Raw genomic sequence first — 26,404 nt, 5'->3', positions numbered from 1 at the left:
AGTCAACCCGAGTAAGCAGATTCAGCTGACATGGGGGCAAAATTACATACCCAGCGCACGGGGGGACATGAGGATCAGAGCACCAACCTTCTCTCTCCTCTGTAACCCTGTCAGAACCAGTTTCATAAGATTCTTTTTTTTCTTTTTTCTTTTAAAAAAGAGTTTAGGTATCCTAGAAAAGAAGCTGGACATTGTAGCCTAGCACCATGTCTCCAGCATCTTTATCTATACATGAAGTAACACATATCTCATATAACCCCAAAAACATGACCACCACCCTCCCCCACAACTGACAATTGAGTATGTGACACAAATTAATATCCGGTCATTCTGATGTAAACCCATGACCTCTTCGGTTCACTTAAAACAGATGCCTTGCATTGTATTTACTATTTAGCATTTTCAATCTCGGCAAAATGGCCAGCGAAGCTGGGGAATAGATAAATTTGTACTGTTTGATTGGTTCTGCAAGACTATGAGTTGAGAAAATCAAAATTCTACATGACATTTGCTTGCCTTTTGTAACCTGGGTCACTGGCACAACCCTGTTTTCTAACAAGCTTTACACAAAACACCAATTTCCCATGACAGTAAGAAACTTTTTTCCTTATTGAGCAAAGACAATGACCATCTACAGATTGTGAGGTTGCCACTGGCAGCGAGGCATTGACATGCCATTGCAGACTATGGGGGTGTTTGAATGCACTAAAACTAATAGTTAGTTGGCTAAAAATTATTAGTGGAATTAGCTAGCTAACAAATAACTACCTAACTATTAACTAATTTACTAAAAATAGCTAATAGATGAACTATTAGCTAGGGGTGTTTGGATGTCTCAACTAATTTTAGTGGCTAATTGATGATGTTATATAGGTAGTATCAGGAAATGAGGAAAAAGGACGTCATAAATCAGAACATCAGTTTGTGCATCATGTGTTGATAATTCAGTGATACTTGTTAAAGCTCTCTTAGATGCCATTTAAATGAAGGGTTAATCAGTTGCTGAATTACTGTCCAAGATATTCTGCTCAGTATGAGACTTTGAGTTTAAATACCCTGAACTCACAGTATGGCAGACGTGCCCTGATTTATGTTACTTAAACTCAAGGAGCAAGTACATAACATGACTATAGACATATAGAGCAACTAATGCTACATGATCTCTGCCAAAAAAATCCCCATATTTTCTTATGCATGTCACCATGCATGATACCTCTGGTGGAGTGTATCAAGTAAATCAGCAATCAGATTCACTTGGAATCCAATGCAGTAACTACAGTTAACTACCATTACAATCTATTCTGTGCAAAAGAAAAGGATTTGATTGCCCAAAAGAAAGAGTTGAAGTTGGTTCCCAAGAAGTCCAACCAAGCTTTAGCTAACTGACCACAAGAATAAGCTCAGTACTCTCTGATCCTAGTTAATCAGCAATTCAGCATCATTTGGCAGCATATAGCATGAAAGACGGCCCCAACTTGCTTGGGACTAAAAGGCTTTGTTTTTGTTATTGATGGCATGAAAAACAGCATGTATATTTATATGGTTTATATAAAATAAATGGTTTTATGTGTACAAGCGTACACAGGTAGATGACACAAACAAAGCCACAACAAGAATTACATAGCTATAGCTTGTTCCTGGTGATTAGAGTCCTCATAAGGACGAGAGCACACAGTGGTTGAGCTGGTACCTAAATAGAGAATGAAGAAGACATCATGCCAATCAAGTAGTTGCACTATTTCACCTAAGGCGGCTATCGTACCACAGTCCAACAGAAATCCAAACAACCAAGCTCTTCCAAAACCACCTAAAAGCAGCAGCAGCAGCAGCAGGCCTCTTCCTAATTCTGATCGGGTAGTGGGCCCTTCATCCTTTCAGGCATATTTAAATTATGCAACTTGACAGATAACATTAAATGCAACTTAATACAAGTCAACAACATGCTGTGAAGAACACAAAATTGATTTTTGTAGCTACGGCGACCCCTCAACCGAACAATGCCAGTTGCTCCCCTTGCAATTTCATGATCTGTTCGTACAGCATGCTTTGCCTCTAATTCAAGAATGTAAATGCTCCACAAACGCAATTTTGATTGTTCAACACAGAGAACAAAATATTTTTCCGATTTTCATACATCCCACTGCATGTATCACCTGTCACTAACGCTTCCTACAAACATGAAACTAAGACTTATTGACATGAGCATCTAGAAAAATGCTTTACAATTTGGAATGGAGGGGAGTATAAACCATTCAGACTCATGGCAGTATACAGTTTGTGGATTCTACGTTTCAAGCATAAGCAAACAGGCATACCTTGTACAATTCGTCAACAGCTCCCACATTGATCTTTGAACCAAGTCCCTGTGAGAAGGGACGTTAGATATTGAATTTCAGGCTCTTAGTCTGTTTGCACACCAGATTCCAAATGTACGTGCATTGTACAAAGGACAAGTTTATTTTGGATTGTATGTGACAGCAACAAGCGAATACCTTCCGTTTCAGCATGTTGCACGTGGCTTCTGCTGGTGTTTCAGCAGGTGTCGAGCTCTTCGTGCCTTCATTACGTTTTCGTTTCTATGTTTTGAAACAGATACAGATAATCATACGACTCAAATTAAAATGGTAAACAGGAAGTTTGGTTGCCCAAAATTGTTCCTTACTTTCTTTCCCGCTTCTGGATCAATCCCTCTAGCTGCCAATTCAGCTGCCAAAGCTTCCTTGTCTGCTTGTTCCTGTAAAATAAAAAAGAAGGTAGTAGCATTCTCTGATCAAGATGAAAAAATGCGACCATAGATAGAGTTACTTACCTCAAGGTACTCTTTGTTCATTTCCTCCCAGATAATCTTTTTATATTGTGTTTCTTCCTCATTGTGAAGGTACCCATCAACCTACAAAATTGATAGATAGCATCACAACTAATTGCAAAGGCTTGTTAGGTTATCACTACACCTCTAAGGATCTAACTACTTGTACAATGGGATAATCCTGAAAAATGTGACAAAAAGGACTCATTGAGAAAGCACCTCTGCATCGTCAATGTCAGAAAGGCTTTCTGGATCTGCATTGCCTTCACAATTTTCACCTAAGGATGTAAGATAGCATTCAGCTTTCAAACAAGGATTCAAAAGAAGAAAACTGAAATTACTGCAGTGCATGATGATTCAGGAAGTAACAAACCTCCCTCTTCAGGATCCTTGGGTGGCATAGAGTCATTTATGAGTCCCTCTGATCCCATTTTCGAAGATTTATCTCCACTTAAACCCTGCTTGAAGTGTGTTCCCAGAGAACAAAAAAAGAGAGGGGAAATAAGCGCAAAAGTTGTAGCATAAAAAGCTAATCGAAGAGATAACATGTCACAATGCCACACATCACAAAATTCAGAAACAAAAATAGATTATGCACCATTTCATAATTATAGCGACTAATCCTTCTATAATATTCATGTGACGATACTGTTGCTTGGGATCTAAGTGCATAACAAAAGGTATGCATCTAGAAAAGTTAAAACATCTTATAATTTAGAATGGAGGGAGTACTAAACAAAGATAGTAACTTATGAAACTAATTTTTATAGAATCTTATAGTAGGGAGGATGAAAGCCTCTGATTATGTAGGCCGCAAAGATTAGATGGGAACTGAGTTTAATAGCCAGATTCATTGTCAACTAAATTTAGTTTTCGTATAGACTTATAAAACAAGGATAAGTTCCCATAAATTCACACACAGATTGTAAGCTGTAAGGTACTGTTACTTTGCAGCGGGAGTGACCCCCCCTCAAAAAAACCACCCAAAAGAGAAAAATAAAGAACTTGAGGCATGCCAATCTGTACAGTACCTTTCTAGGAGTCATGGCACTCTCAACCTCAGAATTCTGTGTGTCGCAAAGAGATTCTTCCAGCGCTGCCTCCTTAGCTGCTGCAGCTTCTTCAGCCCTTTTAGCAGCTTCAAGTCTTTTCTTTTCAGCTCGTTGGAATGCTGGAGGGACAGAACCACCTTCTAGTCCACCCGACAGTTTAGTGAACTGGGCAATCAGACGAAGTGTCAAAAGCAAATGTAGTCTAGTCTGCAAGTCAATGTGTTGTGTGCATTGTAGATGAGAACTACCTTATTGTAGCATTTTTCACAAAGTCCATGAGCAAAATGCTCAAAACCTTTATCCTTGTGTTTGCAGATAATTTCTCCAGACTTGGGCGAATGTTTTGAAACAGGCTCTTCATTAGATTCATCAGCTGTTGCCAGAAATTCTTCAATGTAACAAAGGGGCATGAAGATATAGGCATGTTCACATCTTAAGAGAACTGTTTAAAAATGCACTGATGATAACATACATTAAGAATGACAATAGAAGCAAGATATTATTCATAAGGCACACATTATTATCACCTCCTAAATCCTAAGGTTGGTACTTGTTTATTAGTGTACTCCACATGATTAGAGTTAAGAAACATACTGTTAAGCTGCCAGAATCTGTATTTTCGAACTCTATCAATCGCTTCGTTAGAGTGGCCTCACACACATGCACAACAGAGACCTACAAATGTAAAACATAGTTGATGCCATCACTAAAGTATAAAACAGAAGGTCATAGGTCGACAAAAGAGAATATACATAATATTGATTTGTTGAATAAGTTCGAGATATCTCATGAGCATCTGGACTTACAATATCTGCCTTGGTGTAATTACACCCATGAGAGAGTGCAGCAATGTATAATGCTGCACCACATAATCCGCTTGGCTTCCTCCTAGTCTGGAACATAGAGCAGGGCAGTAAAGCCAATCACAGCCTTGTGAAAGAAAAGTTATGAAGGACAAAAGAAAGAGGAAACACCTGCCTGCATCCAATCTCTCTTCATGCTAGCTACAATGCGTAAAGCTGTGTCCGAGACATCATTATTTCTTCTTCCCAATCCCAGCAAAACTAAAAACAAAACCAACATATACTGTAAAAACTTCAAATAATCAAACCCATATACATAGATAGGAGAAATAATTCTAGCCAATCCTCACATAAGGATCTTGTTAGTTGCAACATATAAATATTGGTGGATACCTCAACCCTTCGCAGCACACATTACATTTAGCAGATCCAACAGATGAAATATACAATGCAACATATATGTCATCAGCTTACGTTTTGTAAAACGATGGATGAAAAGACTGGGATCTACAAGTTTCTGAACAACTGGATGTTCTGCAAGTTGCAAAACTTGGCAGAGCTGAAGAAAAACAGCACCTAGGACGTAGCTGAAAGAAAATCCAAATGAGTCCCTTCATTAAGTCATATATTAGATAGAGGGTCAAAGAGTTGGTATACTCACACACTTATTTGGAGATGGTCAGAGAAATCGATAAGAAGATAAGCCTTCTTACTTTGCCTGGCAAGAAAAGTTGGAGAAATCAAACGTTAGTACTACAATATAGCTTGCTGAAAAAATAAACTTTGCAACAGGCACCAACAAAAGCATGAAAATTGGAATGAGAAAACCCCAACGCAACCCGTACAGGAGCGGTAAACGCGCCCGCGGTTGATCCCAGCGAACCGGGCAGGAGGTGGAGTCACACCTCCCGGAGGGGCTGGGGAGTAGTGTTGGCTTCGGGAACGCGACGCCGACCCCGAGGTAGAAGGTGCGATGAGCCCTATCCCTCCATACCTCTAAGTCACTGTACAGTACAATAGTATGGTACTTCGTTTCCAATAAAAAGATGGAAACCCATAGGAGTCTTTTAAGCACAATACTACAGTAGGATAAGCTGAAGCTTCTAAAACACCAATGCATCTTTGAAAGTACAGAAATCTGAACTGCCTTCATATTTGCAACATATAACTAAAATATATGTTGGCAAATGTTCCTAACGATACTACGAACCTAAAAGGCAATAAAATTAATTAGGATAATAAGTTGAGTATCATTACAAATAAAATCATATCTATCCGATGTGCCTAATAATTTCTTGTATTTCTTCTGGAATGTTGTCTTTGGATTCATTGTCCTTGTACTTCAATAATTCTACTAAGAATTTGGTCCTCAGGTCATTCCCATTCTGCACATTCAGAAAATAACAATTACATTTTTTTCTAGACAGAGGATGTACTGTGTTATATTGTGTCGATTACCAAAGCAAATCACGCTGCATGCAGGATCCTAGGATGGAGCAGCAGGTTGGTCAAGTGAAAACTCAAATCACATCGTTCACAAAATGATTGTTAGCTCCTGCTGAGGTACCTATAACCACAAGAAAGGTTACCGTTGCACTGTAACTGATCAGCTAAAGCAACAACCAGCCAATCAGCAGGACATGCTGCTGCACAAGACCTTCGCATCATAAGAACTCGTGAACACACAAAGCAACTGTTTAGACTTTAGTTACATTAAATAACACTCGTAACCCGTGAACCCATTTTTTCTAGTAGGAGGCTGCAAAGGCTCTTGATGACAAACATGGGCAAAACTTTATTTGGATGCTAACAGTAAGGTATAGAACAACTTCAGTGTTAAGATATCTTACTACTGTACCTTAGCAGCAGACTCTCTCGTAGCATGATTTCACTTCCCCAAATCATTGGATAGCAACATCTGATCTGTTGGTGCAAAGTTTTTCTTTTATTTGAGGTAGATGGGCGGGTGTCATTTATCAGGCAAAGTCTTTTCAAGTCTGGCACCAGTCGCAATTGATAGTACAAAGCTGAGATGCAAAGCAGAACACATGAAGCCGTAGTCGTCGCAATCAACTCCTAGAACAAAATACTGCGAATTAGTTTCACTATTGCTGAAAACAGCGCATGGCATCTGAAAGCAGCTCCAGGGGTACAATTTGCACTGATCCATGACTTGTTTTCCACGAGGCGGGGCGGAGCTCGGCACCTCGGCCTGAAGGCAGGTCTGCGCCTCCGCGAGAGGAGCTTGGCTGCTCGGCGCCCGCGGCGAGGAGCTCGTCCAGTCGAGCTGCCGAGCGGGCGGGCGGCCTGGGCGGAGCTCGGGTAGGTGGCGCCTCAGCCTGGGCGCAGGTAGGTCCGGTCGGAGCTCACGGCTGCCCGGCGCCGGCGGTCCGGGGCGACGGAGCTCGGAGGCGCGGTCGCGCCTCGCGCGGAGGCCTGGCGTAGCGTCGGCGGCTTGGCGGACGACAGTTGCGGCTCGCGCAGATGAGGGGAGTGGGAGGCGGTGGAGGAGAAGGGAGTAGCGAGAGAGCTAGGATTGCTCGCAATAGTTGGACGGCCGGGATGCACGCGGGTGTGGGCAGCGGACACGGACGATCTAGATTGGCTGAAGGCAGAACCAGGGGAGGCAGCCTACCCCTTACAGCCTTAATAGGTAGTATAGATTTAGACCCACAAGAGTAACCGAAAGGACTTGTGGAAATCCTGGTTAGAACTATGACTCCAAGCCCGCACGGCCGCACCGGCACCGCACGTCGGTTTTGACGCACTGTACGATCTATCATATGTGCACCTCAAACGAAGAAACGTCTCCGTGGACGGCCGGTAGTTCGCGTCAGCGTGTGCCTGACGCAGTGATGGTCGTCGGATGGATGACCGCCCCCGCGTCCCGTGCTGTGCTGGTGCCATTGTGCCAAGCAGAAGCAACCTGAGAGCGATGGTGCGCGACGGCCGACGGGCCCCAGGTGCGGCCGCAGCGGACGGTGCGCGGGGCCCGCGCCGCGCCTCCCACCCGATCGGACAGCCGTGCGCCAAGCACGCATGCGCATCCTGGTCGTTCCTGAGATCGTGTCCTCCGAGCCGGAGAGGTGACCGATGGACGCACGGACTACGGAGCGAGCGTTGCCACAAGCGTGGAAGGTTGGATTGGAAAAAAAAAGAAGCGTCCACGTGTCTCCGTGCTGTCCCTTTTCCGCCCGCGCCATCCGTCCACGTGTTCCCGTCTCCGGAACGGACCCTTCCCCGCCCGCGGTACCCGTTCCAAGTCCGACGGCTATAAATAACCGCCCCCCTTCCTCCGCAGCTCTGCTCTGCTCCCCCGCGTCTTTCCCTCTTTTTCCAAGCGGTCAAAGCCAAATCAGTCGCGAGCGGCGGCGGTAACGAGAACGAGACGCGCGCGCTAGCTGAATCAGGAGCAGGGCCCAGGGAGGAGAGTGGAGAGCCGCCGGCGAGCAGCAATGCCTTACTGCGAGGTGGGCAGGTACGCGGACGGCGACAAGTGGGAGGGCGTCCGCCTCTTCTACCGCCGCTACGGCAGCGGCGCCACCAAGGTGCTCCTCGTCATCGGTACGCACGGCCGCCGATCTCTCCCTGACCTCGACCGTTAAGAGAGAGAGAGAGAGAGGAAGAGGAATCATGTTCCTTCTTCTCGTGTTGTAGCAAGTAAAAGATTACTCTCTTGTTTCCTCTTTTCGCTTTTCGCTGAGACGGGAAACGGTTTGGTGTTTGGTTTGGGTCGGAAATAATCAAAGGATTGGCGGGGACGCACGACTCGTGGGGCCCGCAGATAAAGGGGCTGACCGGGTCGCTGGAGCCCTCCGACGACGAGGCCCTGCGGCCGGACGAGGAGGCCGGCGTCGGCGCGGCGGAGGCCGCGCCGGCGGAAGCGGACGACGGCATCGAGGTCTGCTGCTTCGACAACCGCGGTGTCGGCCGCAGCTCCGTGCTCCCCAACAAATCCTACTACTCGTGAGTATCCCTGCTCCAACAGATCCAAGTCCCTCGCCGTCGGTTGCAATGGTTGGTGCGATCGGTGGGCCATTCTCGTTCGGTAGACATCACAGGATTTCCCTCTGCGATTTAGAACGATCGTACATGGGGATCTGGTGGACGACAGCGGCTGCATGTAGCTTTCGACGGCAAAACATTTCACTCGCTTCTATCACGTTCACGCGCTCATGTGTAGGACAAGTCAAAATGGACGGTGGGTCTGATGAGTATTTGATCTCAAACGTGCTCTCTCATATCTGGCAGGACGGCAATCATGGCCACGGATGCCTTGGCCTTGATCGATCATTTGGGGTGGAAGAAGGCTCACGTCTTCGGCCACTCCATGGGTAAGTTTCTTCTCTTTTTTGCGTCTCCCCTCAATTTTGGGACACTGTTCTTCAAATTTGTGAGCTCTAGGCATTGACCCTGCTATCTCTGTGCAATCAGGTGCCATGATTGCTTGCAAGCTAGCTGCCATGGCACCTCACAGGCTATGTTCGCTGGCATTGCTTAATGTCACCGGAGGTGGCTTTCAGTGCTTCCCAAAGGTACTGTGATTTTGGTATCTGCACAAGTGTTTGCAGAACTGAATACACTCAATGTTGTGAAATGCTACAAGAGGCACTAATTATAATTTTTAACGGTTTGAGGCAAGAATTAAGTTTCCCCTCTGCTTCTATAGGTAGACGCGCAGATGCTATCTCTTGCATTCCGTTTCTTAAGGGCAAAAACTCCAGAGGAAAGAGCCCTTGTGGACCTGGAAACACATTATACGAAGGTAAAGAACCGACAATGCATCCATTATCATTCCCGGTTTAACAGAAAATAGTTTTAGTTTTGTCAGACTCACTGCATCATTGTTGATATGTTTGGTTTAATAATGATCCTATGCAGGAATACCTTGAGGAGACTGTCGGGTCATGTACTAGAAGAATGGTCCTCTATCAAGTGAGTAGTGGTGTCACATTTTCTATGATGCTTTATATATAATAGTCTGCTGATGGTGATGTATCTTCTAGATTGGCATATGTGATATGTCAATGCTCTCTCAGGAGTCAGGAGACATTGATTTGTGTATTCTGGATGATGTGTGATGTTTTGACCCATCGAAAACTAGACTGACATTATTTTTTAGCTGTACCATACCATAGGATTATGTGATTATGGCTAGGTCGTCTTTTGTTGCGATTCTTTTTGAACATGTCTTTTGTGAATTTGGTTCTTGTTTTTCCTTCGCATACCCTCTTTAGAATATAAACATATTTGTATTTGTTCCACAACCTGGGCTTATGTGATTTTGACTTGGTCATCTATTGATGTGGTTCTTCCTTAACAGGGCTTTCTGTTGTGAATATGTTTCTGTGTTTTGCATACCCCTCAACTATAAACATATATGAGTAGGTACACACTAAAATGAAGACAACATGCATGCAGCAACCTATTCACTGAAGTTTCATCTGTACTGTATTTGCTTTCAGGAATATGTGAAGGGCATATCGTCAACAGGGATGCAATCCAATTGTGGTTTTGAAGGGCAAGTTAATGCATGCTGGACTCACAAAATGACTACTAAGGAACTAGATACAATACGGTCTGCCGGTTTTCTAGTTTCAGTTATTCATGGAAGGTTAATTCTGTTAACAGTGGATATTCTTGTTCATAGAATAGTGCACATCCGTTTCATGTGGCTTACATTATGAAAATTCAGGTACGATATCATTGCACAATTGTGCCATGCAAAACGTCTAGCAGAAAGGCTTCTTCCTGTTGCAAGAATGGTAGTGCCTCATGGTGCACATCTAGTGAGCCATGAAAGACCAGACGAGGTAAAGTGTCAACTCTCATAAAACATCGCCACTCAAATATGAAGGACGGTTTTACTTATTTGTTTAATTTGAAAACCACCAATATTGCTGACCAACGAATGTAATATCAGAAGCTATGGCTCTCTGCAAGTTATTTAAAATTGGGTTAGTTAACAGCCTAACACTAAACTTTTGTCTAACAATACTAGGAAGGACCACTGAATGAGAAATTGCTGTTGCAACTTGTGCATATGTCCCAGAGTTGCTGAGTGAACTAAGATGACACCAGACATCTTAGTTATCTGAAAGCATCATTCGTCACCTAAACGTGCATGCTACTTCTGAGGGCAGCTGTTTTCCATTACTAGGTTTAGCATTGAAAAATAGAATTAGAGAATCCAATTGGTTGCCAAAAGTTATAATAAAACCACATTGCTCAAGTGTTTTAGTATGTGGCTTGCTTATCACATGCTCATGCATGTGGAAATCTAGCGAACGGTTCATTTTGTCTACCATGATGCCTTCGACCCTTGACCCGGTTTCAATGACCCTAACACAGATCCACGGGTTCATTTTTGACCCCGAGTGTAAAAACCTCTTTCAAGTAGCGTACCACGTTTACCTCAAGCCTCAACCCTGTGACTATGAGCAAACCATGAAATATGGGACGAAGTAAAGTATGGGCTCTGATCTGATATAATAGCAAAATGTGCCACTGAAATACTAGGAAGGACATTTATATGTTCGATTTATTTGCTTATTTCTTACAACTGTTGTTAGTGGTGGAAAATCCCACCTTTCTCTCTCTCTTCTTAATATATATCTAAAACGCAGTCCTGCGTTTTTCGAGAAAAAAATCCCAAAATTTCTGGCCGACAAAGATATTAAGATCAAAAGCTGTGGCTGCCTGCAAGCTTCTGAGAAATTTGAGCCTTATAGTACTCAACTTTTGTCTACCAAACTAGGGAGGAAGATTGAACCTTCTAGTACTCAACTTCTGAAGTTCCTGAGTGAACTAAGTCCGGCCCTGTTTGGAAGCACCCAGTTTTTTTTTTTTTTAAAAAACTGGTTTATGAAAACTGAGATGGTTCCAAACATACCGGTTTATGCTCCAGATTATAGAAGTTGGATTCTCGGTTTCTTAAAAACCAAGAAGCTAGCATCTCCTAGCTAAAACTAGTTTATGAAAATTGAGGTGGTTCCAAACACCATAAACCAGTTTCTAAAAACTAGAGATGAAACTGGATTCTTATAAACTGTTGCTTCCAAACAGGGCCTAAGATAACTGTTCTCCATTACTAGGTCTAGTATTGTAGTTATCTGAAAGCATCATTGATGATCCAACTAAATTTGTGAAGACATTTTTTTTTGAAAGGGAGAGGCAAAAGACTTGCCGCTCCAATATATTAGAAGGAGTAGAACTAACAGGAAATTACAAGAAACCAAGACGACTTACAAGACTAGAAGCGAACTCCTGAACAAATATACTAAGCGGACCTACTAGCCAGCCAGGCCATGGAAACAACCAACTAACTCTTTGACCACTAGCGCGACCTGCTCCGCTGATCTAAGCTGACTGTGAAAGATTCTATTGTTCCTCTCTAACCAAATGCTCCACCAAAAATAAATGATAAGGCCATCAAAGGATCTTCTCGAAGGCTTGTTGCACCTACTTCTCAAATTTCTCCACCAGTCATACAACGAATCAGAGCCATAGATCCCCTTAAAGGACGAAAGATTCGCCCAAGACAAGATTCTGTCCCACACCTCCCTGCTGAAGGGGCAGTCCTTGCAGAGATGAACCGTCGTTTCAAAGGTCGAATTACAGAGACAACAAGAAGGATTGTGAGGCCATCCCCTTTTCTGAAGGTTCTCTGCTGTCAACACTCTGTTGTGTAAAAGAGTCCAAGCGAAGAAGCGACACTTGGGTTCCGTTTTTGCTTTCCAAATGGAACAGATTTTCATTGTGCAGAAGTTTGTTGAGAACTGAATGTTATATGCGCTGCTTGCGCTGTACTGACCATCAGTCGTCCATCTCCAAGAGATGGAATCCTCCAAGTTATTAAGTTCGTGCATGCTACTGATAGCCTGCCATAGGGTTACAAAATCTTTTATTTCGTCTTCTCGTATGCATGGCAGACATAGCTGAATCCAGCTATTGGCTCTAAGAGCATGAAAAACTGAGATGTTCTTCTTCCTTGCTTTCTTGAACAGAATTGGTGCTATATTCTTAGGCGCCTGACCATGGATCCAACTAGATTTCCAAAAACTTGCTGTTCTCCCATTACCAACGTTGACCACCGTGGATGCATTGAAAAGTTCTTCATCTATTTTGTCGCATGGCGATTGCAAACCAATCCACGCCTTATCCCTGTTCTTCCAACGCATCCACAACCATCTGATTCTTAAAGCCCTTGCGAAGCGTTCTAGGTTCAGAATGCCCAGTCCCCCCTTGTTCTTTGGCTGACATGTTGTAGACCAGTTGATCAAACAGTGACCCCCACTGCAAGCTTCAGGGTTGTTTCCTTTCCAAAGAAAGCCTCTTCTTAGCTTATCAATTTTCTTTAGCAGCCATTTTTGAACTGGAAAAACCGTAAGATGATAAATCGGTTGGGCTGTTAATACTGATTTAACCAATGTTTCTCTGCCTGCTTTAGAGAGTAGTCTGCCTTTCCAACCGGCCAGTCTGTTGTTTATTTTTTCCAGTAGCGGTTGCAAGGAGATCCTTTTAATCTTCCTAAAGTGGAGGGGAAGACCAAGATACTTTCCAGGTAAGTTAGCATATTTACCCGGGAACACTTCGGCAAGATTTGACCAAAGCGACTGAGGATAACGAATTGGAAAGATTTCTGTTTAATTTGTGAAGACATAACATGATACTTTCGAAGATAACTGGTCTAGCAGAGAAAAACAGAACTATAGGATCCAATAGATTACCAAAAGTCGTATTTGAAATCAAATTGCCTCAAGTATTGAGGCATGTGACTTGGCACACACTTAGCTTAATACTTTGTACTAACTAAGCAACCATGATATTTGCTTCTAGGAATTTTCCAAGCAGTGATGTTGAGTTGCGAACTGAATTACTCATACTGAACATGTAGACCTTTTCAATTGTGGGTTCAACTGCTTTTTCAACTACTAATATGTAGACTTCTTGAACATAATATGCAGCTCTCTTACCTGTTTGTTTCAAATACCATAAATAAGTGTGCCATCACATAATCAAGTTATGGAAAGTTTGGACAATAATTGGATAGTAATAAACACACTAAAAGGACTTTAAGAAACACTCAAACCAACCTGGGTGCTGTGTTATTGGCATGGCTGTCTTCTCCAAGGTTCTCTTTTTTTATTTCGCCTCATTGAACTTTTTGATGTTTCCCTTCCTCGCTTGTTCACAGTCTACATGAAAAGCACAGTAGGAACTCATGTAACCTTCTATGAATTTCAGGTGAACAATGCACTTATGGATTTGATAAAGGCCACCAAATCTGAGATAAAACCTGAAGAGTGGTCAGCCCAGCCCGAGAACACGTCGGGTAAGCTTAAGAAGACTAAACACCTCCTATTTCTCTTGAAGGCAAATTGTTCCGGGGCAAATCTCTTACGCTGCATCCTCATCAGAAACCGGGGCGCTCATTTCTGCGAGACCCATCACCGTCATGGTGCGAACAGATGCAGGCGTAGACGCTACCGCAGCGGTCTATAACTTGCTTGGGAAGCTGCAACTGAGCTTCCTTTATCTCATAGGCATGATACTCATGGGGTTTGAACTCATGAGGAACATTGTAAGGGTGATGAAGCCAGTAAGGGTTGCAGCAATTGAGTCGTAAGTCATAAGGTAAAAGGATATCCATCCTGTTCTGTTCTTTCCCTTGCAGTGCCTGCGGATCAAATTATCTGTCTTGTGGCTTTGCAACTTACTGAACTTCCTCTGATTCTGCAGAACCAAATACATGTACACTGTTCTTGAGACCTTGTGGTAGTCGAGATGGGAGATGATGATTTTAGAGTAGCATCTGCTAACACATGTGAAACTCGGCCTGCTCCTAGTAGCAGAATAATACGAAACACTGAGAAAACAGTGCGCGCCTGGACAGAAATGTCTATGGCAAGGTTGCCCGTTGGCGTATGTACCTATAAGAGTATCTGTACCATACCGAGATTTGGAATCGAAGCTTTGCTGCTTATTTCGTGTCGCGTCGCTGGGCATCTTCTTTCCTACATGGCGCTTTACAACGCTGCAAGGTGACAAATAGTAGCGTAAAACTGAAGAGAGAACGAAAGTGGCAGCCACAACTGGGTTTGTTTTGGGTGTGACGTGTGCGGTACCTAATAAAAGTTTAGCCACGTCAATTCTCTTGCCGTGCTTTCGGGGGAAAAAAGAACTGGGTTTCACTGGTGCAAATGGCACGAAATATTTTTCCTGGTCTGAATTTGTTTGTAGTCGATCGTATCTGAGTGTAAATTCGTTTATTTGAGTTTAGATCGGTTAGGATAGGAGCCTGAATATTTAACATTTGATACCGTACCTGAACTTAGATATTTGTATTTATATATTCATGTATATGGATAGTTGGATACTGATACCCATCTTATATATTTACATTTATGGATATCTCAAATTACATATTTTAATATCAACATCCTATTTAGCATAATAGAAATCGTGTGCCAGCAAGAGATATGGAATTCACATGATTTTTACTTAAGACGTATGTAATAGAAATCGTGTGCCATGGAGATACCAAATTCATTGGTTTTACTTCCAATTCATGAAATTTACTGGGTTTTTAGTCTCAACTCACAAGTAAACTCGATATTGAAACAAATGTAACACTTACAATCCGCCTGCACGGCTGGATTTATAAAAGAAATGTCATATCAGTTCCAAAGTACGCGTAATATTTCAGTAATTCAGGATTCCATCTGAGGACAAGAGCACGGACACAGACCAATCAGAAAACGCTGGTTACCACCCTTGCATATATATATAAAAACACCACGCATCTCATCTTATAAGCAATTAAAGTAAAATGAATTGATGCTCACGAGACAGTGCGGGGGCTAACCTTGGCAAAATCATGGTCGACGGCTGCGCAGCCTGCCGGTGCTCGGCGTGCGGCGACTACCCCACGGGCCAGCGTGGTGTCGGGCAAGATGCATGCCGACATGCGAAAGGCAGCTGACGATGAAGGAGTGCCTCTTCTATGCGCGCAGAATCGGTAGGTGAAGAGAGGAGAGAAGGATGGTCGTGTGCGTGCGGTGCCATCCCATCCCAGGTAAGGCGAGCGCGAGAGCGAGAAAACGGCGCTGCGACCGACAGTAGATTCGCTCGTCCGGGTAGATTATTCGCGCGCGCGCGAGGAATATTCCAGTCTGCAGCTCTGAATATGCCGTGACCATATCATTTAATGGGATTATCGGTACGGGCCTCAGCCCAACAAACAAAATGGATCGTGGCCCACTGGACCACGGTCGTAGACGGGCTGGGCGTCGAAGTCTCTCCGCTCAAGACACGGGCCCACGTCCACAGATCGGAGGAGAGCACTGGCTTGTATCCCTCTGGCCTCTCTCGTCTCCAGCGACGGCAGCGGGCGAGGGTTACGCGAAGGCGAAGCGGAGTAGTGGAAGCAGAGGCGGCAGCCATGGCGGTGATGGAGAAGCTCAAGATCTTTGTCGTTAAGGAGCCCGTAGTCGCGGCCTCCTGCCTCATCGCTGGATTCGGTACGCAACCTTCTCTCCCCTCCGCAAACCCTACAAGATGTGCGCCGTGCGCGCGCGCCCTTGGGGCGCAGCGTCCCTTGATTTCGGTCTGCCTTGGCTTAGTCTGGTTGACTCCGTGAGGGTAGGTCTGGGAAGGTACGGCTTGTTTGCTAGGGACTTGTAGGCCGGGGATTACATTTCGGTGGCCTTTTCACTTGCTGCTATTCGTTAGATCCAGTATTCTAAATCTCATGCACTTATGCAGATTCGACTTTAATCTTTGTGTTTGGTTCCCTTGACTAAAGTTTAGTTCATGTCACATCAAATGTCTGAATATCTGTATAATTAGTTTTATAGTTGAAATATATTTAATACTCATAATTATCATTCAAACATTCGATATGACATAGATTTGTCTAACATTGACCAAGTTTATAGGAAAATGTATTAATGTTATAGTTGCTAGATCGGTGGGGGATTGGAGCTGCTGGCGGAGACGGTGTGGTACTGTTCACACGTAGATGAGGGGATTGCAGAATGAGGTCGATGTGCAGGAATGCCGTCCGGGGGCCTCTGCCCACGGCCGAGCAAGAGGAGGGTTTCTCCCTTCTAATTCTTGTCTACTTTATTTTTCATCCATTGATTACATAAATAGGCCGACTGACCGCCCCTATCTTGCTAGAGATCCTTGTCTCCTTAAAACTCTCAACAAACTACTAACTGATATCCTTTATAGATAATCTCAACTAATCTTCTAAATAATCTCAACTAATCTTCTTATCCTTTGACCTGTGCTCCTTGATGTTGCTCCTTGCCGCAGCCCCCTTAGGCCCTGACAGGTCCTGGCCGCAGCCCCCTTGGGCCTGTCAGGTCCTGACAATTAACATCTACAACTACACTGCCAAATTTATTCAGTGTCAAAATATATTTCTTGCATGTAATTAATTCGTTTGATAATGTAAATATTTGTGGATTTTTCTATAGACTTAATCAAAGTTTGACTTAGGACAAAACAGAAATGACTTACAATTTGGAAATGGAGAGAGGAGCTCTCTTAATTATAAAAAGAAGTTGAGTAGCTCGCTGTACATGAAGACAAATACGTTAATGCTAGAACACTTTCAGCTCAGTTTGATTACTTTTGTCATTTATGTTCACTTTTTAAATACCCATTTCTGATTTGCGTGAAAATGTTCTATGTGAAATCCACTTTATTTTGTTGGCACAGATGAGCGCCATAAGAGATCTTGTTTAGTTATTTTCTCCCTCCAAAATAAAATTATGCTAAGTTCCCATCTTCCTCCAAAATTGTCTGAAAAAGTGAATGCTTATTTTGCTTGTAAAGGTGAAACACATTACGGTATCGGTATGTGTTAGTAACTTGAATGGCATTTGCAAACATTCAATTCAATTGTCAGCAAAGAGGTCTCTACCATAGTTCTTAAGGCGGTAACGCGAGACAAGGCGTTGGACCACCGCCTGGACGCCTAGGCGACGCCTAGGCGCTTAGGCGAGCAAGGCGACACCTTACCAATTAAAGAAACGACAGAACAACAACATATATGAGGAAGAAAAAGAAAAAAGGAGAAAGAAAAAAAGAAGGAAGGGGTAGAAGAGATGGCCCAGCCCACCAGGCAGGCAGCCCATATATCCTCCGGTTAGGGTTGCTCCCATCTCACTGTCGCCGCCCCTGTCTGTCACAGCATCGCTGCTCGTCCACATCACAGCATCGTTGCTCCTGCTCCCCCAAGCTCGGCGCTCCCCCGAGTCTCAGCGTCGCCGCTCCCCCGAGCTCTGCACCGCCGCTCCCCCGAGCTCAGCACTCCCCCGAGTTCTGCGCCGCTGATCCCGCTCCCCAAAGTCTCTGCTAGGCTTCTTCCCCCTCCCCTCTTGCCTCTCTTGCTGACTCTTGGTTAGGCGACGGGGACGCCTAGACTTTTTGGCCGCCTGGATGCCTAGACGTCGCCTAGGCGACGCCTTTGAAACCATGGTCTCTACCAATAATAAATTGATATTGAAAATCCATATAGCCTGTAGAAATTGGCCAATGCATATAGAAAACGTGTTAAGGAGGCCACATGATATATATGAACTCTGCTTTGTGGATGCATTCACTTGGATAGTACAAGAAATAGCTCAAGTTTACTTTTTACTAGTTGTCCGAGTGTGTAATTATGTTTGTTTCTGAGAATCCTTATCGCACCTAAAATTGTCCATGATTAAGACTTAAGAGAAAACTTGAGTTTGTTCTCATTACTTGAATCTAACCTTTTTATACCATTGTATTTTGTAATATCAATAGATTTACTGAGTTTATCCTTCACAATCCCTTGCTATCAAGTTTGATTAAGCAATAGCATTTTCCTACCCTAAAGACATTAGTCACGAGACAGAGTGCATCTCAGGTTGACAATTTTGTGTGGCAACTGGATAAGTTTTTACTGGCAACCACTGTAGTTCAAATTTATGGAGCATCATAAGCACCAGGTATTCAATTCTTCTCACATATTTCCTACTTGGAAAGGGTCAGCCCAAAAGTGATGATATCAAATGCACACTGTACGAACCTCATTTTAGATTGCTATGGTCGATGGTCATGACTCATAACCTAAAATGGTCTTGTGCAATTTGACACTTCACAGCGATTGGTAGGGCACAAACGGATTGGAAGTGGTGTTGTGTGCGGTGACATTTCAGAAAGAAACAAGAGCATTCTGTGAACACACGTTTGAACACATTTGGTTCCTAAGTTTTTCTGACTTGCCTGCCTGAACCTTTGGAGTCATCTATTATTGGGGGGAAGTTAGCAACCTGGTATTGGTTTTCCTTTGCCAAATGATTTCAAATAACCTTATAATGTGCAATTCAGGTCTCTTTCTTCCAGCAGTTGTCCGGCCAATCCTGGATTCATGGCAGACCGCGGAACAAGTTCCTCCACCTCTTCTAAATGATGTACGTGATTTCCTCTTTTTTGGTTGTTTTATGTGTACTATTTTCAAGGACATATAAATGATAAACACTGTTTACATTCAATTTCTCATCATTTCTAAATCCAGAATGTTTATGTTAGCAGCCATGTTCTTGATGAAGGTGATGAGGAGCACAGGAAACCACAGAACCCAGCAACCCCCTTTGGTTTCCCACGCTCCTCATCGACACCAGCAACTATTCGATCACATCCCCTATTTCAAACTTTACTCGGTAAACAGTGTAATATACAATACAAATCCCCTATTTTACACGATCTGCTGCGGACAGCCTTCATAAATAAATTTTCTATTCATATTCAATGGAAAAGAAGGACTCCCTATTTGTCACTTCAAGCTAGCCTGTCTAAAAAAAAGTCTCATTTTCATAAAATGAGCTCTAAATTTGTTAGTGGCAGGTCAGAGTAGATTGCCGGGGGCAGGGGCAAATTCAGAGAGGTTTATCGGGGTCAGCCGACCCCGATAAATTTTATAAATCCTTTAGCAAAACACCGTTAAAGTTTATAAAAAAGTGTATAGTATAGTAAAGTTACTCTTGATGACCCCGACATTATTTTTGGCTAGATTCGCAACTGGCCGGGGGTATCTGTTGTTACTTTGTGTTGCATAATTGCATCCTTGTGTTGTCAACTTGGGGACCTGCCATTATTGTTGGTCTCCTTCGTTTGAACAATGAAGCCAGAGTACTTCCCTCATGCGGTTAGATGCTGTTGTCCTGTGATTGAAGATGGTCGAGACAAGGTTTGATCTTTTGTTACTTTTGCAGGTGGTTGCAGGTGTCACCGGCAAGAAAAAGTAGTAAACTTGCATTGTTTTCTCATGCCAATATTGCCCCACATTTTCTTCCCCGTGTTTTTTCTGGCGACCAGATTGGAAGGCTTTTCCCAAGAGTGTCTTGAACTCTAGATGGTATCCGCGGAATAATCATTGTACCTGAATCATATACTGCAATGTGGCAGTTATGAAAATCTTTCCCCTCCTACAAAGGTTGATAGAATGCCATACCCTTTGAACTGTGTTCGAGATGTCATCGTTTATGATTTCTCGGTCGAGCTGTATAGATTTCGTTTCACGAACCAGACGCGCTGTCGTGGCATGGCCAAACGGGTTATCCGGTACGACACTAGCACTATTAGACACTATTAATAATCGTGTTAGGTTGGCACTAGTGTCTAGATATTGGCTCATGCACGACACTATAATATTACATCACTAATACCTAATCGTGTCTGTAATAGTTCAGACACTATTTCACTTTGAGAGCTTAAAATATAGATCTTTAAGGTTATATATATAATTTAAAAACTTGAACATGTATACTATTATAAATTGAATTTATTATGCTTAAAATCATAACAAATAACAATCATATTAATCACATACATATACTACCAGTTAGTCTAAGTCATGTCTAATTATGATGGTCACCTAATCATGTTGCGATCATGCTCATCGTGCTAGGGTGGTAACTAAAACACGACACTAGACTCCTGGTGTTCGTGGCGTGCCGGCACTAGCACAGTATGAACCGTGCTCGTGCTGAAACACTACAGGCGGCTCATTTGTAGCCTACTACATCAATTGCACTTGTAGCTAGAGAATTTGCCGCAAAACTGCTACATTACTAAATACTAAAAGAGAGCAAGTGCAAACAACATTAGTTGTCAGTATAGTAGCTGAATGTGAGAAGAGCAGGCGCGATGGTAGCCCTGCATGCAGTGTGAGATGCACGGATTGGAAAAGACCTTAGACCAACTCCAGTAGCCTCCGTATATGGCCGTGTATCCGTCAAATTTACGCGCCCGCGCATTGTTCACTTCCCCAGCAGGTACCGTAAACAGCGACGAAAAAACGGGGCAGGGGTTGGCGCTCCCTTTTCTCGCGTATTCTCTCTCATCCGCGCAACCCAACCGTCATCCGAACCAGGTTTGCTTCTTCCTTCCTTCGTCGGTACGACGACACCAGATCTACTTTCTTCCTCCAAGCTGCCGGTCTCGCGCTAAGTTTTGGAGGTTTGTCTCCTAGGTCGAAGGACGTCGCCCCCATCTGCGGCGCTGGAGCGTGGTGAAAAGCGTCGGCGGCGGTCGACATCTCCCGGCAGCGCGTGCTTGTCCTCGGTGAAACACATTAAGCACAAGGTATGAAGCCGCTACCGGATCCGTGAACCTCTACTTCATTGCACAGATTGTACTTCGCAGTCTTGTTGATTTTATTGAATAGGGTTCGAATATTGCGCAGAGAGTTGCGGCTTCAGTGATTCGTTGCTGTAGGTAGATGTACCCCATGGAAACCCTAGGTGTGTCCAAATAATTTGGTAAACCAAAACAGATCGACTGGTTGTTTATGTGTCCATACTTTTGATCCAGTACTGTCTACCATGGATGTAGTTGCATCTCTGTTCATGTTTGTACAGTCCATAGTGGTAGTTCAACCTCTTTGCACATTGTTGTATTCGAGGTTGACAAAAAAGTCCACTCGTACCAACAGAAACTGACCACATTCTGAATTGGTCATTTTCAGTTTCAGTCAATGGACAAAGACCCCCTCGACATGGTCGAGACTGCAGTTCAAGTGATTGAGGCACATGTCGACATCATTCGCAGTCTTGTAACTGATGGGGTTGTCGAAACTACTTTACCTGAGTCGGTCTACACACTTAAGACCACTTTGTTTTAGATTGGAGATGTTTGCGACAAGCTTGAGAAGTGTGCATTGTCCATTAAAAAATATGCAACAACCAAGAGAGAAGCACTTGTTGAACATCAGGAACGTCAGTTAGAACATGACATCGATGCAACACTTGAGGTGGAGTCCCTGCCGAGCCCTGAGGACATATCTCAAAGGGAAATTTTGGAAAAACATTTCGGAATCGAGTACGATAGCGACCAGTCCTGGAGCTGTTGATGCAGATTCTGGAGTTTGACAAATAAGTATATATAGAACTACCAGTCGTTAGGTCGTGAACAATCTACTATGTAGTAATGTCGAAGGTTGTATGTTGTTGTCGAACTGCTAGGTACAATTGTGTGTGTTTATGTTTGGATTTGTGGAACGATGCCTGAACTCCTGGTACTAGTATTCCAGTGCTGCTGCATTGCCTCTTATTACTATCACTTCAATACACTTCAGTACTAAATTGGTATATGTTTGCTGTTTGTTTTAACGCAATCGTAAAATGGACCAGTATACTGAGGGAGAACCTTCTCATGGCCACCAACCTTTTGTTTACACCGAAGGAATTGATTTAACTCAATTTGATGATGATGCAACCTTCCAAAACGCTTGCAACATTGACGCCAACTTGCAGGCATCTGAAAACAATACTACTCCTCCAACTCAACGAAACAGAATTGTTAAGAAAACAGTAACAAGAAGACTTGCAAACTACAGTCAGGCTGAGGATGAGGTCCTTGTGTCGGCCTACCTAAACATCTCCAAAGATCCGGCTATTGGAACTAATCAATCAGGGAAGTCATATTGGCGTCGCATAAGTGAGTACTACAATGAACACACGAAAGCACCTAACAACGGGAAACCTCCAAGTTTTGTGCTGCTTATGACAAAGTTTTAAGGTTGAAGCAAAGTGGTAAAAGTGAAGACGACCAGGTTCGAAGCGTTTCCTTATTATTGCCCTCTATTCCTATTGTGTCCTTCAAATTTGTAACCCACTAGTTTCGTACACTGTAGGTCAAAGATGCACTACAAATGTTCAAAGGCATCCACAAGAAACCATTTAGATACATTCATTGCTGGTACATGCTTCGGAACGAGGTCAAGTGGACAACTTGGCTTTCCAATGCTGAAGTCATTCATGCCAAAGTGGTTCCCAAATGAGACGGACAATGTCAGTTCACCGAGTGATCCCTTTCGCCGTCCACCCGGGAGGGGCCGAACCAAAAAAGCTCGTAGCGGTAACGCTTCCATGAATTCGACAGCATGCATCGAGATGATCGAAAAATTCCAACTGGACAGAGCTAAGTTTGAAGAACAAGCTGCTACATCTGCAAATGCCGAGAGGGAAGACCTAAAAGAATATAGACAAAGGAAGATGAAGCTCTCTGAGGACATGTTCAAGCTTCAGCAGCAGGAGCGCGATGATCGGATTATGAATATGGATTTGGACAAGGTCGCTCCATACGCAAGAAATTACTACTTGTACATGCAGAAGGCCATTTTGTCTAGGTTGCCACCACCTGAGGACATTCAGCGGCGTTGTCGAAGTAATAAGACTTATGGAGTTTGCTTCAGTTGTGTGTGACAGTCTGCTTCGTTGTCGAAGTAATATGACTTATATGTCTGCTTCAGTTGTTCGTGAATATGGTTTTGTTTCCGTCACTTGGTCGAACCTGGCATGACAGCTGACTCTGCTGTTTACTAGAAACCGTTTTACCTACGCGTGTCTACTGTCTCTCTTGTTTACCAGAAACCTACAATATGACCAGCTGTGTCTGTTGGACATGAACCTGGCAAGACAGCTGTGTCTTTTGTTCATCACAAACCTATGTCACAAACTGTCTGAACAATATATATATATATATATATATATATATATATATATATATATTTAAAGCACTTGATTAGTCTGTTATAAAAGCCTGATTTGGTCACAGCAGATTGCCACAGTACATAATTCAAATATAGTGCACTTGATAGCTCTGTTACAAAAGGTTGTTTTGGTCACAGTACAAAATTCAACTACTAATGCAGAACCTTGAGTTGAGTCACCTGGCGAACAACATATCTGCAAAGTAAGCAACAAAAATTATTAGTGGACTAGAATAGAAACAAACATTTAAACCATCTGAGTTCATAATTGATATCTTGCCTCACATGTTCCCATGCTTGTTCCACACATGCTCAATTAGATCATTCTTCAAATTTTCATTGGCTGATTTGCACCTAATCTCGCTGTGTTTTTGAATAAGTTGTGCAATTTCCGGTACATCTCTGGTATTAGGAATGTGAAGTCTTGTCGTTGCATCGTAGTCAACCCCTTCGAGACTTGGAAGGTGCCTTTCAACTTGCACAGACATATTATGCAATATGACAACACAGTCTACTATGAACTTCAAATCTACCGGATGCCATAGACGTGCAGGACCTTTAATTATTGCGTACTGACCTTGAAGAACGCCGAAGCAACGCTCGACGTCTTTTCGATACTCTGCTTGTTTCATAGTGAAGAGTCGTTGCTTGTTGCTAACAGCTGATGGTACTCCACTAATTAAAGTTGCCCAAGGAGGGTAAATTCCATCACACAAGTAATAAGGCATATCATATTGTGTGTCGTTAACTTCATAGGTAACAGGAGGAACATCACCTGTGGCTATGCTATCGAAGACTGGTGATTTGTGAAGAACATTTATGTCGTTGCAAGAACCAGGCAAACCAAAAAATGTGTGCCATATCCAAAGATCATGTGATGCTATTGCTTCGAGAATCAATGCTGGTTTTTTGAAATGGCCACGATAACTCCCTTGCCATGCAGTGGGGCAACGTTCCCACTCCTAGTGCATGCAATCTATGCTACCTAGCATCCCAGGGAAACCTCTTTGCTGTGCTACTTGTAGGAGACCAGCTATGCCATGGTTGTTTGGCTTCCGAAGGAACTCATTACCAAACAACTGCACAATTGTCTGAGTGAAATGGCCAACTGTTTCAAGAATAGTACTTTCGCCCATGCGTAAGTACTTGTCGAGGCTGTCGGCTGGACCTCCGTAGGCTAGCATCCGAATTGCTACAGTTACCTTCTGTATGGTGTGAAATCCTGGCACGTTGGCAGCATTATACGATTGCCCGAAATATGGGTTCGCCGCTTCGAGAGTCTGACATATGTTGTGGAACATAGCCTTCGTCATCCGAAACCGTCGTCTGAATATGTCGTCATTGTACACCGGATTGTCGGAGAAATAATCTTGCATCAGTCTGACATAACCGGATTCCCTGTCCCGGTTTATGACACGACGACCGACAACTGACCCTCTATGTACATGTATCTCCTCATCTTCGTCTTCAACCATGGACGAATGTAGCATATGGAGAATGTGTTCGTCGTCGTACATTCGTCGGACATGTCATCGGTGCCTATCCGAATTAGAAGTCGACATGAATCTGCCAAATCCCTTGCAAACAGTCGACATGGCAACTCCGAATTTAGTACTAAACCCTAAACACAAAATCACTCAATGTTGCGCATATAGTGGACAACGATGAACTCGCATCTACCGGGAAAATGGAGATTTTGTGAACACGGCCAAGAACATACCGACGAGATTGTGGCGCGGGAGTGTAGGCGCAGCCGAGCCGGAGACGACGCGGAGCTAAAATCCGGCGGAGAGTTGGCGCTGTCGAGGTCCGGAGACGAGGCGGAGTTGCAATCCGCCGGAGGATACCCGTGGCCGAGGCGCAGACGACGCGGAGATCCAATCCGCCGGGCCGCCGAGCCGGAGACGAGGTTGACGACGGTGGAGTTGTACTTTGGGCGACCGCTGTCTTCGGACAGGGGCCAACATTCAGCGGAATCGCGGGAACATAAACGACCGTCGTTTTTACGGAGCTTTGCTAGAAACCACCCTCTATCCACACCTCTGTATCCACTCCTGGCACTCCGTAAGATACGGATTCGGAGCCATGACTGCTGGAGTTGGCCTTAGACCGTTCGCAGCGCATGCTGCACCATGCCCTAACACTGTATACGCGTAGGGGCCTCTACGCGCGCAGCGGTGGCCTCCAAATGCCCCCTACGCGTTGCAACGCTAGGGGAGGCCGCACCGCTCCCCCGGATAAAGGGGAGCACGGTAGCGCCCCTTGCACAGTGCTACCCTATTTAATAGTTGAAAAAATAGTAATAAAAGATGAATATGATTGATAATGATATTTTATAGTTGTAGTAAGGTATATGAGGATAATATAGCGAAAACCGCTGCGGAAGATGAAAAGTTAGGGGTGAAATATTGATGATTTGACACAAAAAGTGATATTTGGAGAATAATTTAAAGGTCACCGTTCCAGACAATCTTAGCTCGTTAATATTTTGAGTGAGAGAAGTGTCGGGAGGAGAATTGTTTGTTTTTCACTCAAAACAACATATTTTCCAGTTAGTTTTAGCGTACATTTGGCTAGAGATGGCAACGGGTACAAACCCGCCGGGTTTTGCTATCCCAAACCCGTACCCGCGAAAAATATTTACACCCATTAAAAAACCCATACCCGTGACGGGTTTGAAATTTTGCCCAAACCCGTACCCATCGGGTTA

General features: G+C 43.7%; 3 protein-coding genes across 3 annotated transcripts; 2 read left to right on the top strand and 1 right to left on the bottom strand.

Annotated features, from left to right (window-relative positions):
* Positions 1 to 139: 139 nt before the first annotated feature.
* LOC103630672 (transcription factor IIIB 60 kDa subunit) lies at positions 140 to 14,081 on the bottom strand. Its single transcript, XM_008651723.4, has 18 exons — positions 13,960 to 14,081; positions 13,757 to 13,858; positions 6,120 to 6,228; positions 5,507 to 6,046; positions 5,323 to 5,379; positions 5,136 to 5,248; positions 4,837 to 4,922; positions 4,665 to 4,751; positions 4,454 to 4,533; positions 4,107 to 4,254; positions 3,838 to 4,023; positions 3,180 to 3,264; positions 3,026 to 3,084; positions 2,810 to 2,890; positions 2,663 to 2,734; positions 2,493 to 2,576; positions 2,316 to 2,363; positions 140 to 2,169 (listed from the first exon to the last, which is right to left on the bottom strand). The coding sequence occupies exons 4-18, from the start codon at positions 5,812 to 5,814 to the stop codon at positions 2,053 to 2,055; spliced, it is 1,611 nt and encodes a 536-aa protein (XP_008649945.1). The 5' UTR covers positions 5,815 to 6,046; positions 6,120 to 6,228; positions 13,757 to 13,858; positions 13,960 to 14,081; the 3' UTR covers positions 140 to 2,052.
* On the top strand, positions 7,979 to 14,645 carry LOC100382751 (uncharacterized). The gene is made up of 11 exons (NM_001353336.1): positions 7,979 to 8,225; positions 8,411 to 8,627; positions 8,913 to 8,995; positions 9,096 to 9,196; positions 9,331 to 9,426; positions 9,543 to 9,596; positions 10,127 to 10,275; positions 10,357 to 10,474; positions 13,908 to 13,995; positions 14,081 to 14,297; positions 14,403 to 14,645. The coding sequence occupies exons 1-10, from the start codon at positions 8,117 to 8,119 to the stop codon at positions 14,287 to 14,289; spliced, it is 1,224 nt and encodes a 407-aa protein (NP_001340265.1). The 5' UTR covers positions 7,979 to 8,116; the 3' UTR covers positions 14,290 to 14,297; positions 14,403 to 14,645.
* Positions 14,646 to 15,479: 834 nt separating this feature from the next.
* Positions 15,480 to 20,179, top strand: LOC118471917 (uncharacterized). The gene is made up of 3 exons (XM_035960234.1): positions 15,480 to 16,183; positions 19,032 to 19,114; positions 19,916 to 20,179. Exons 1-3 carry the CDS (start codon positions 15,871 to 15,873, stop codon positions 19,946 to 19,948), a joined length of 429 nt encoding a protein of 142 aa, XP_035816127.1. The 5' UTR covers positions 15,480 to 15,870; the 3' UTR covers positions 19,949 to 20,179.
* Positions 20,180 to 26,404: the final 6,225 nt, after the last annotated feature.

This window comes from Zea mays, chromosome 6, assembly GCF_902167145.1.
Source record: "Zea mays cultivar B73 chromosome 6, Zm-B73-REFERENCE-NAM-5.0, whole genome shotgun sequence".
Taxonomy (NCBI): domain Eukaryota; kingdom Viridiplantae; phylum Streptophyta; class Magnoliopsida; order Poales; family Poaceae; genus Zea; species Zea mays.
This window is presented reverse-complemented; position numbering and strand designations above follow the sequence as displayed.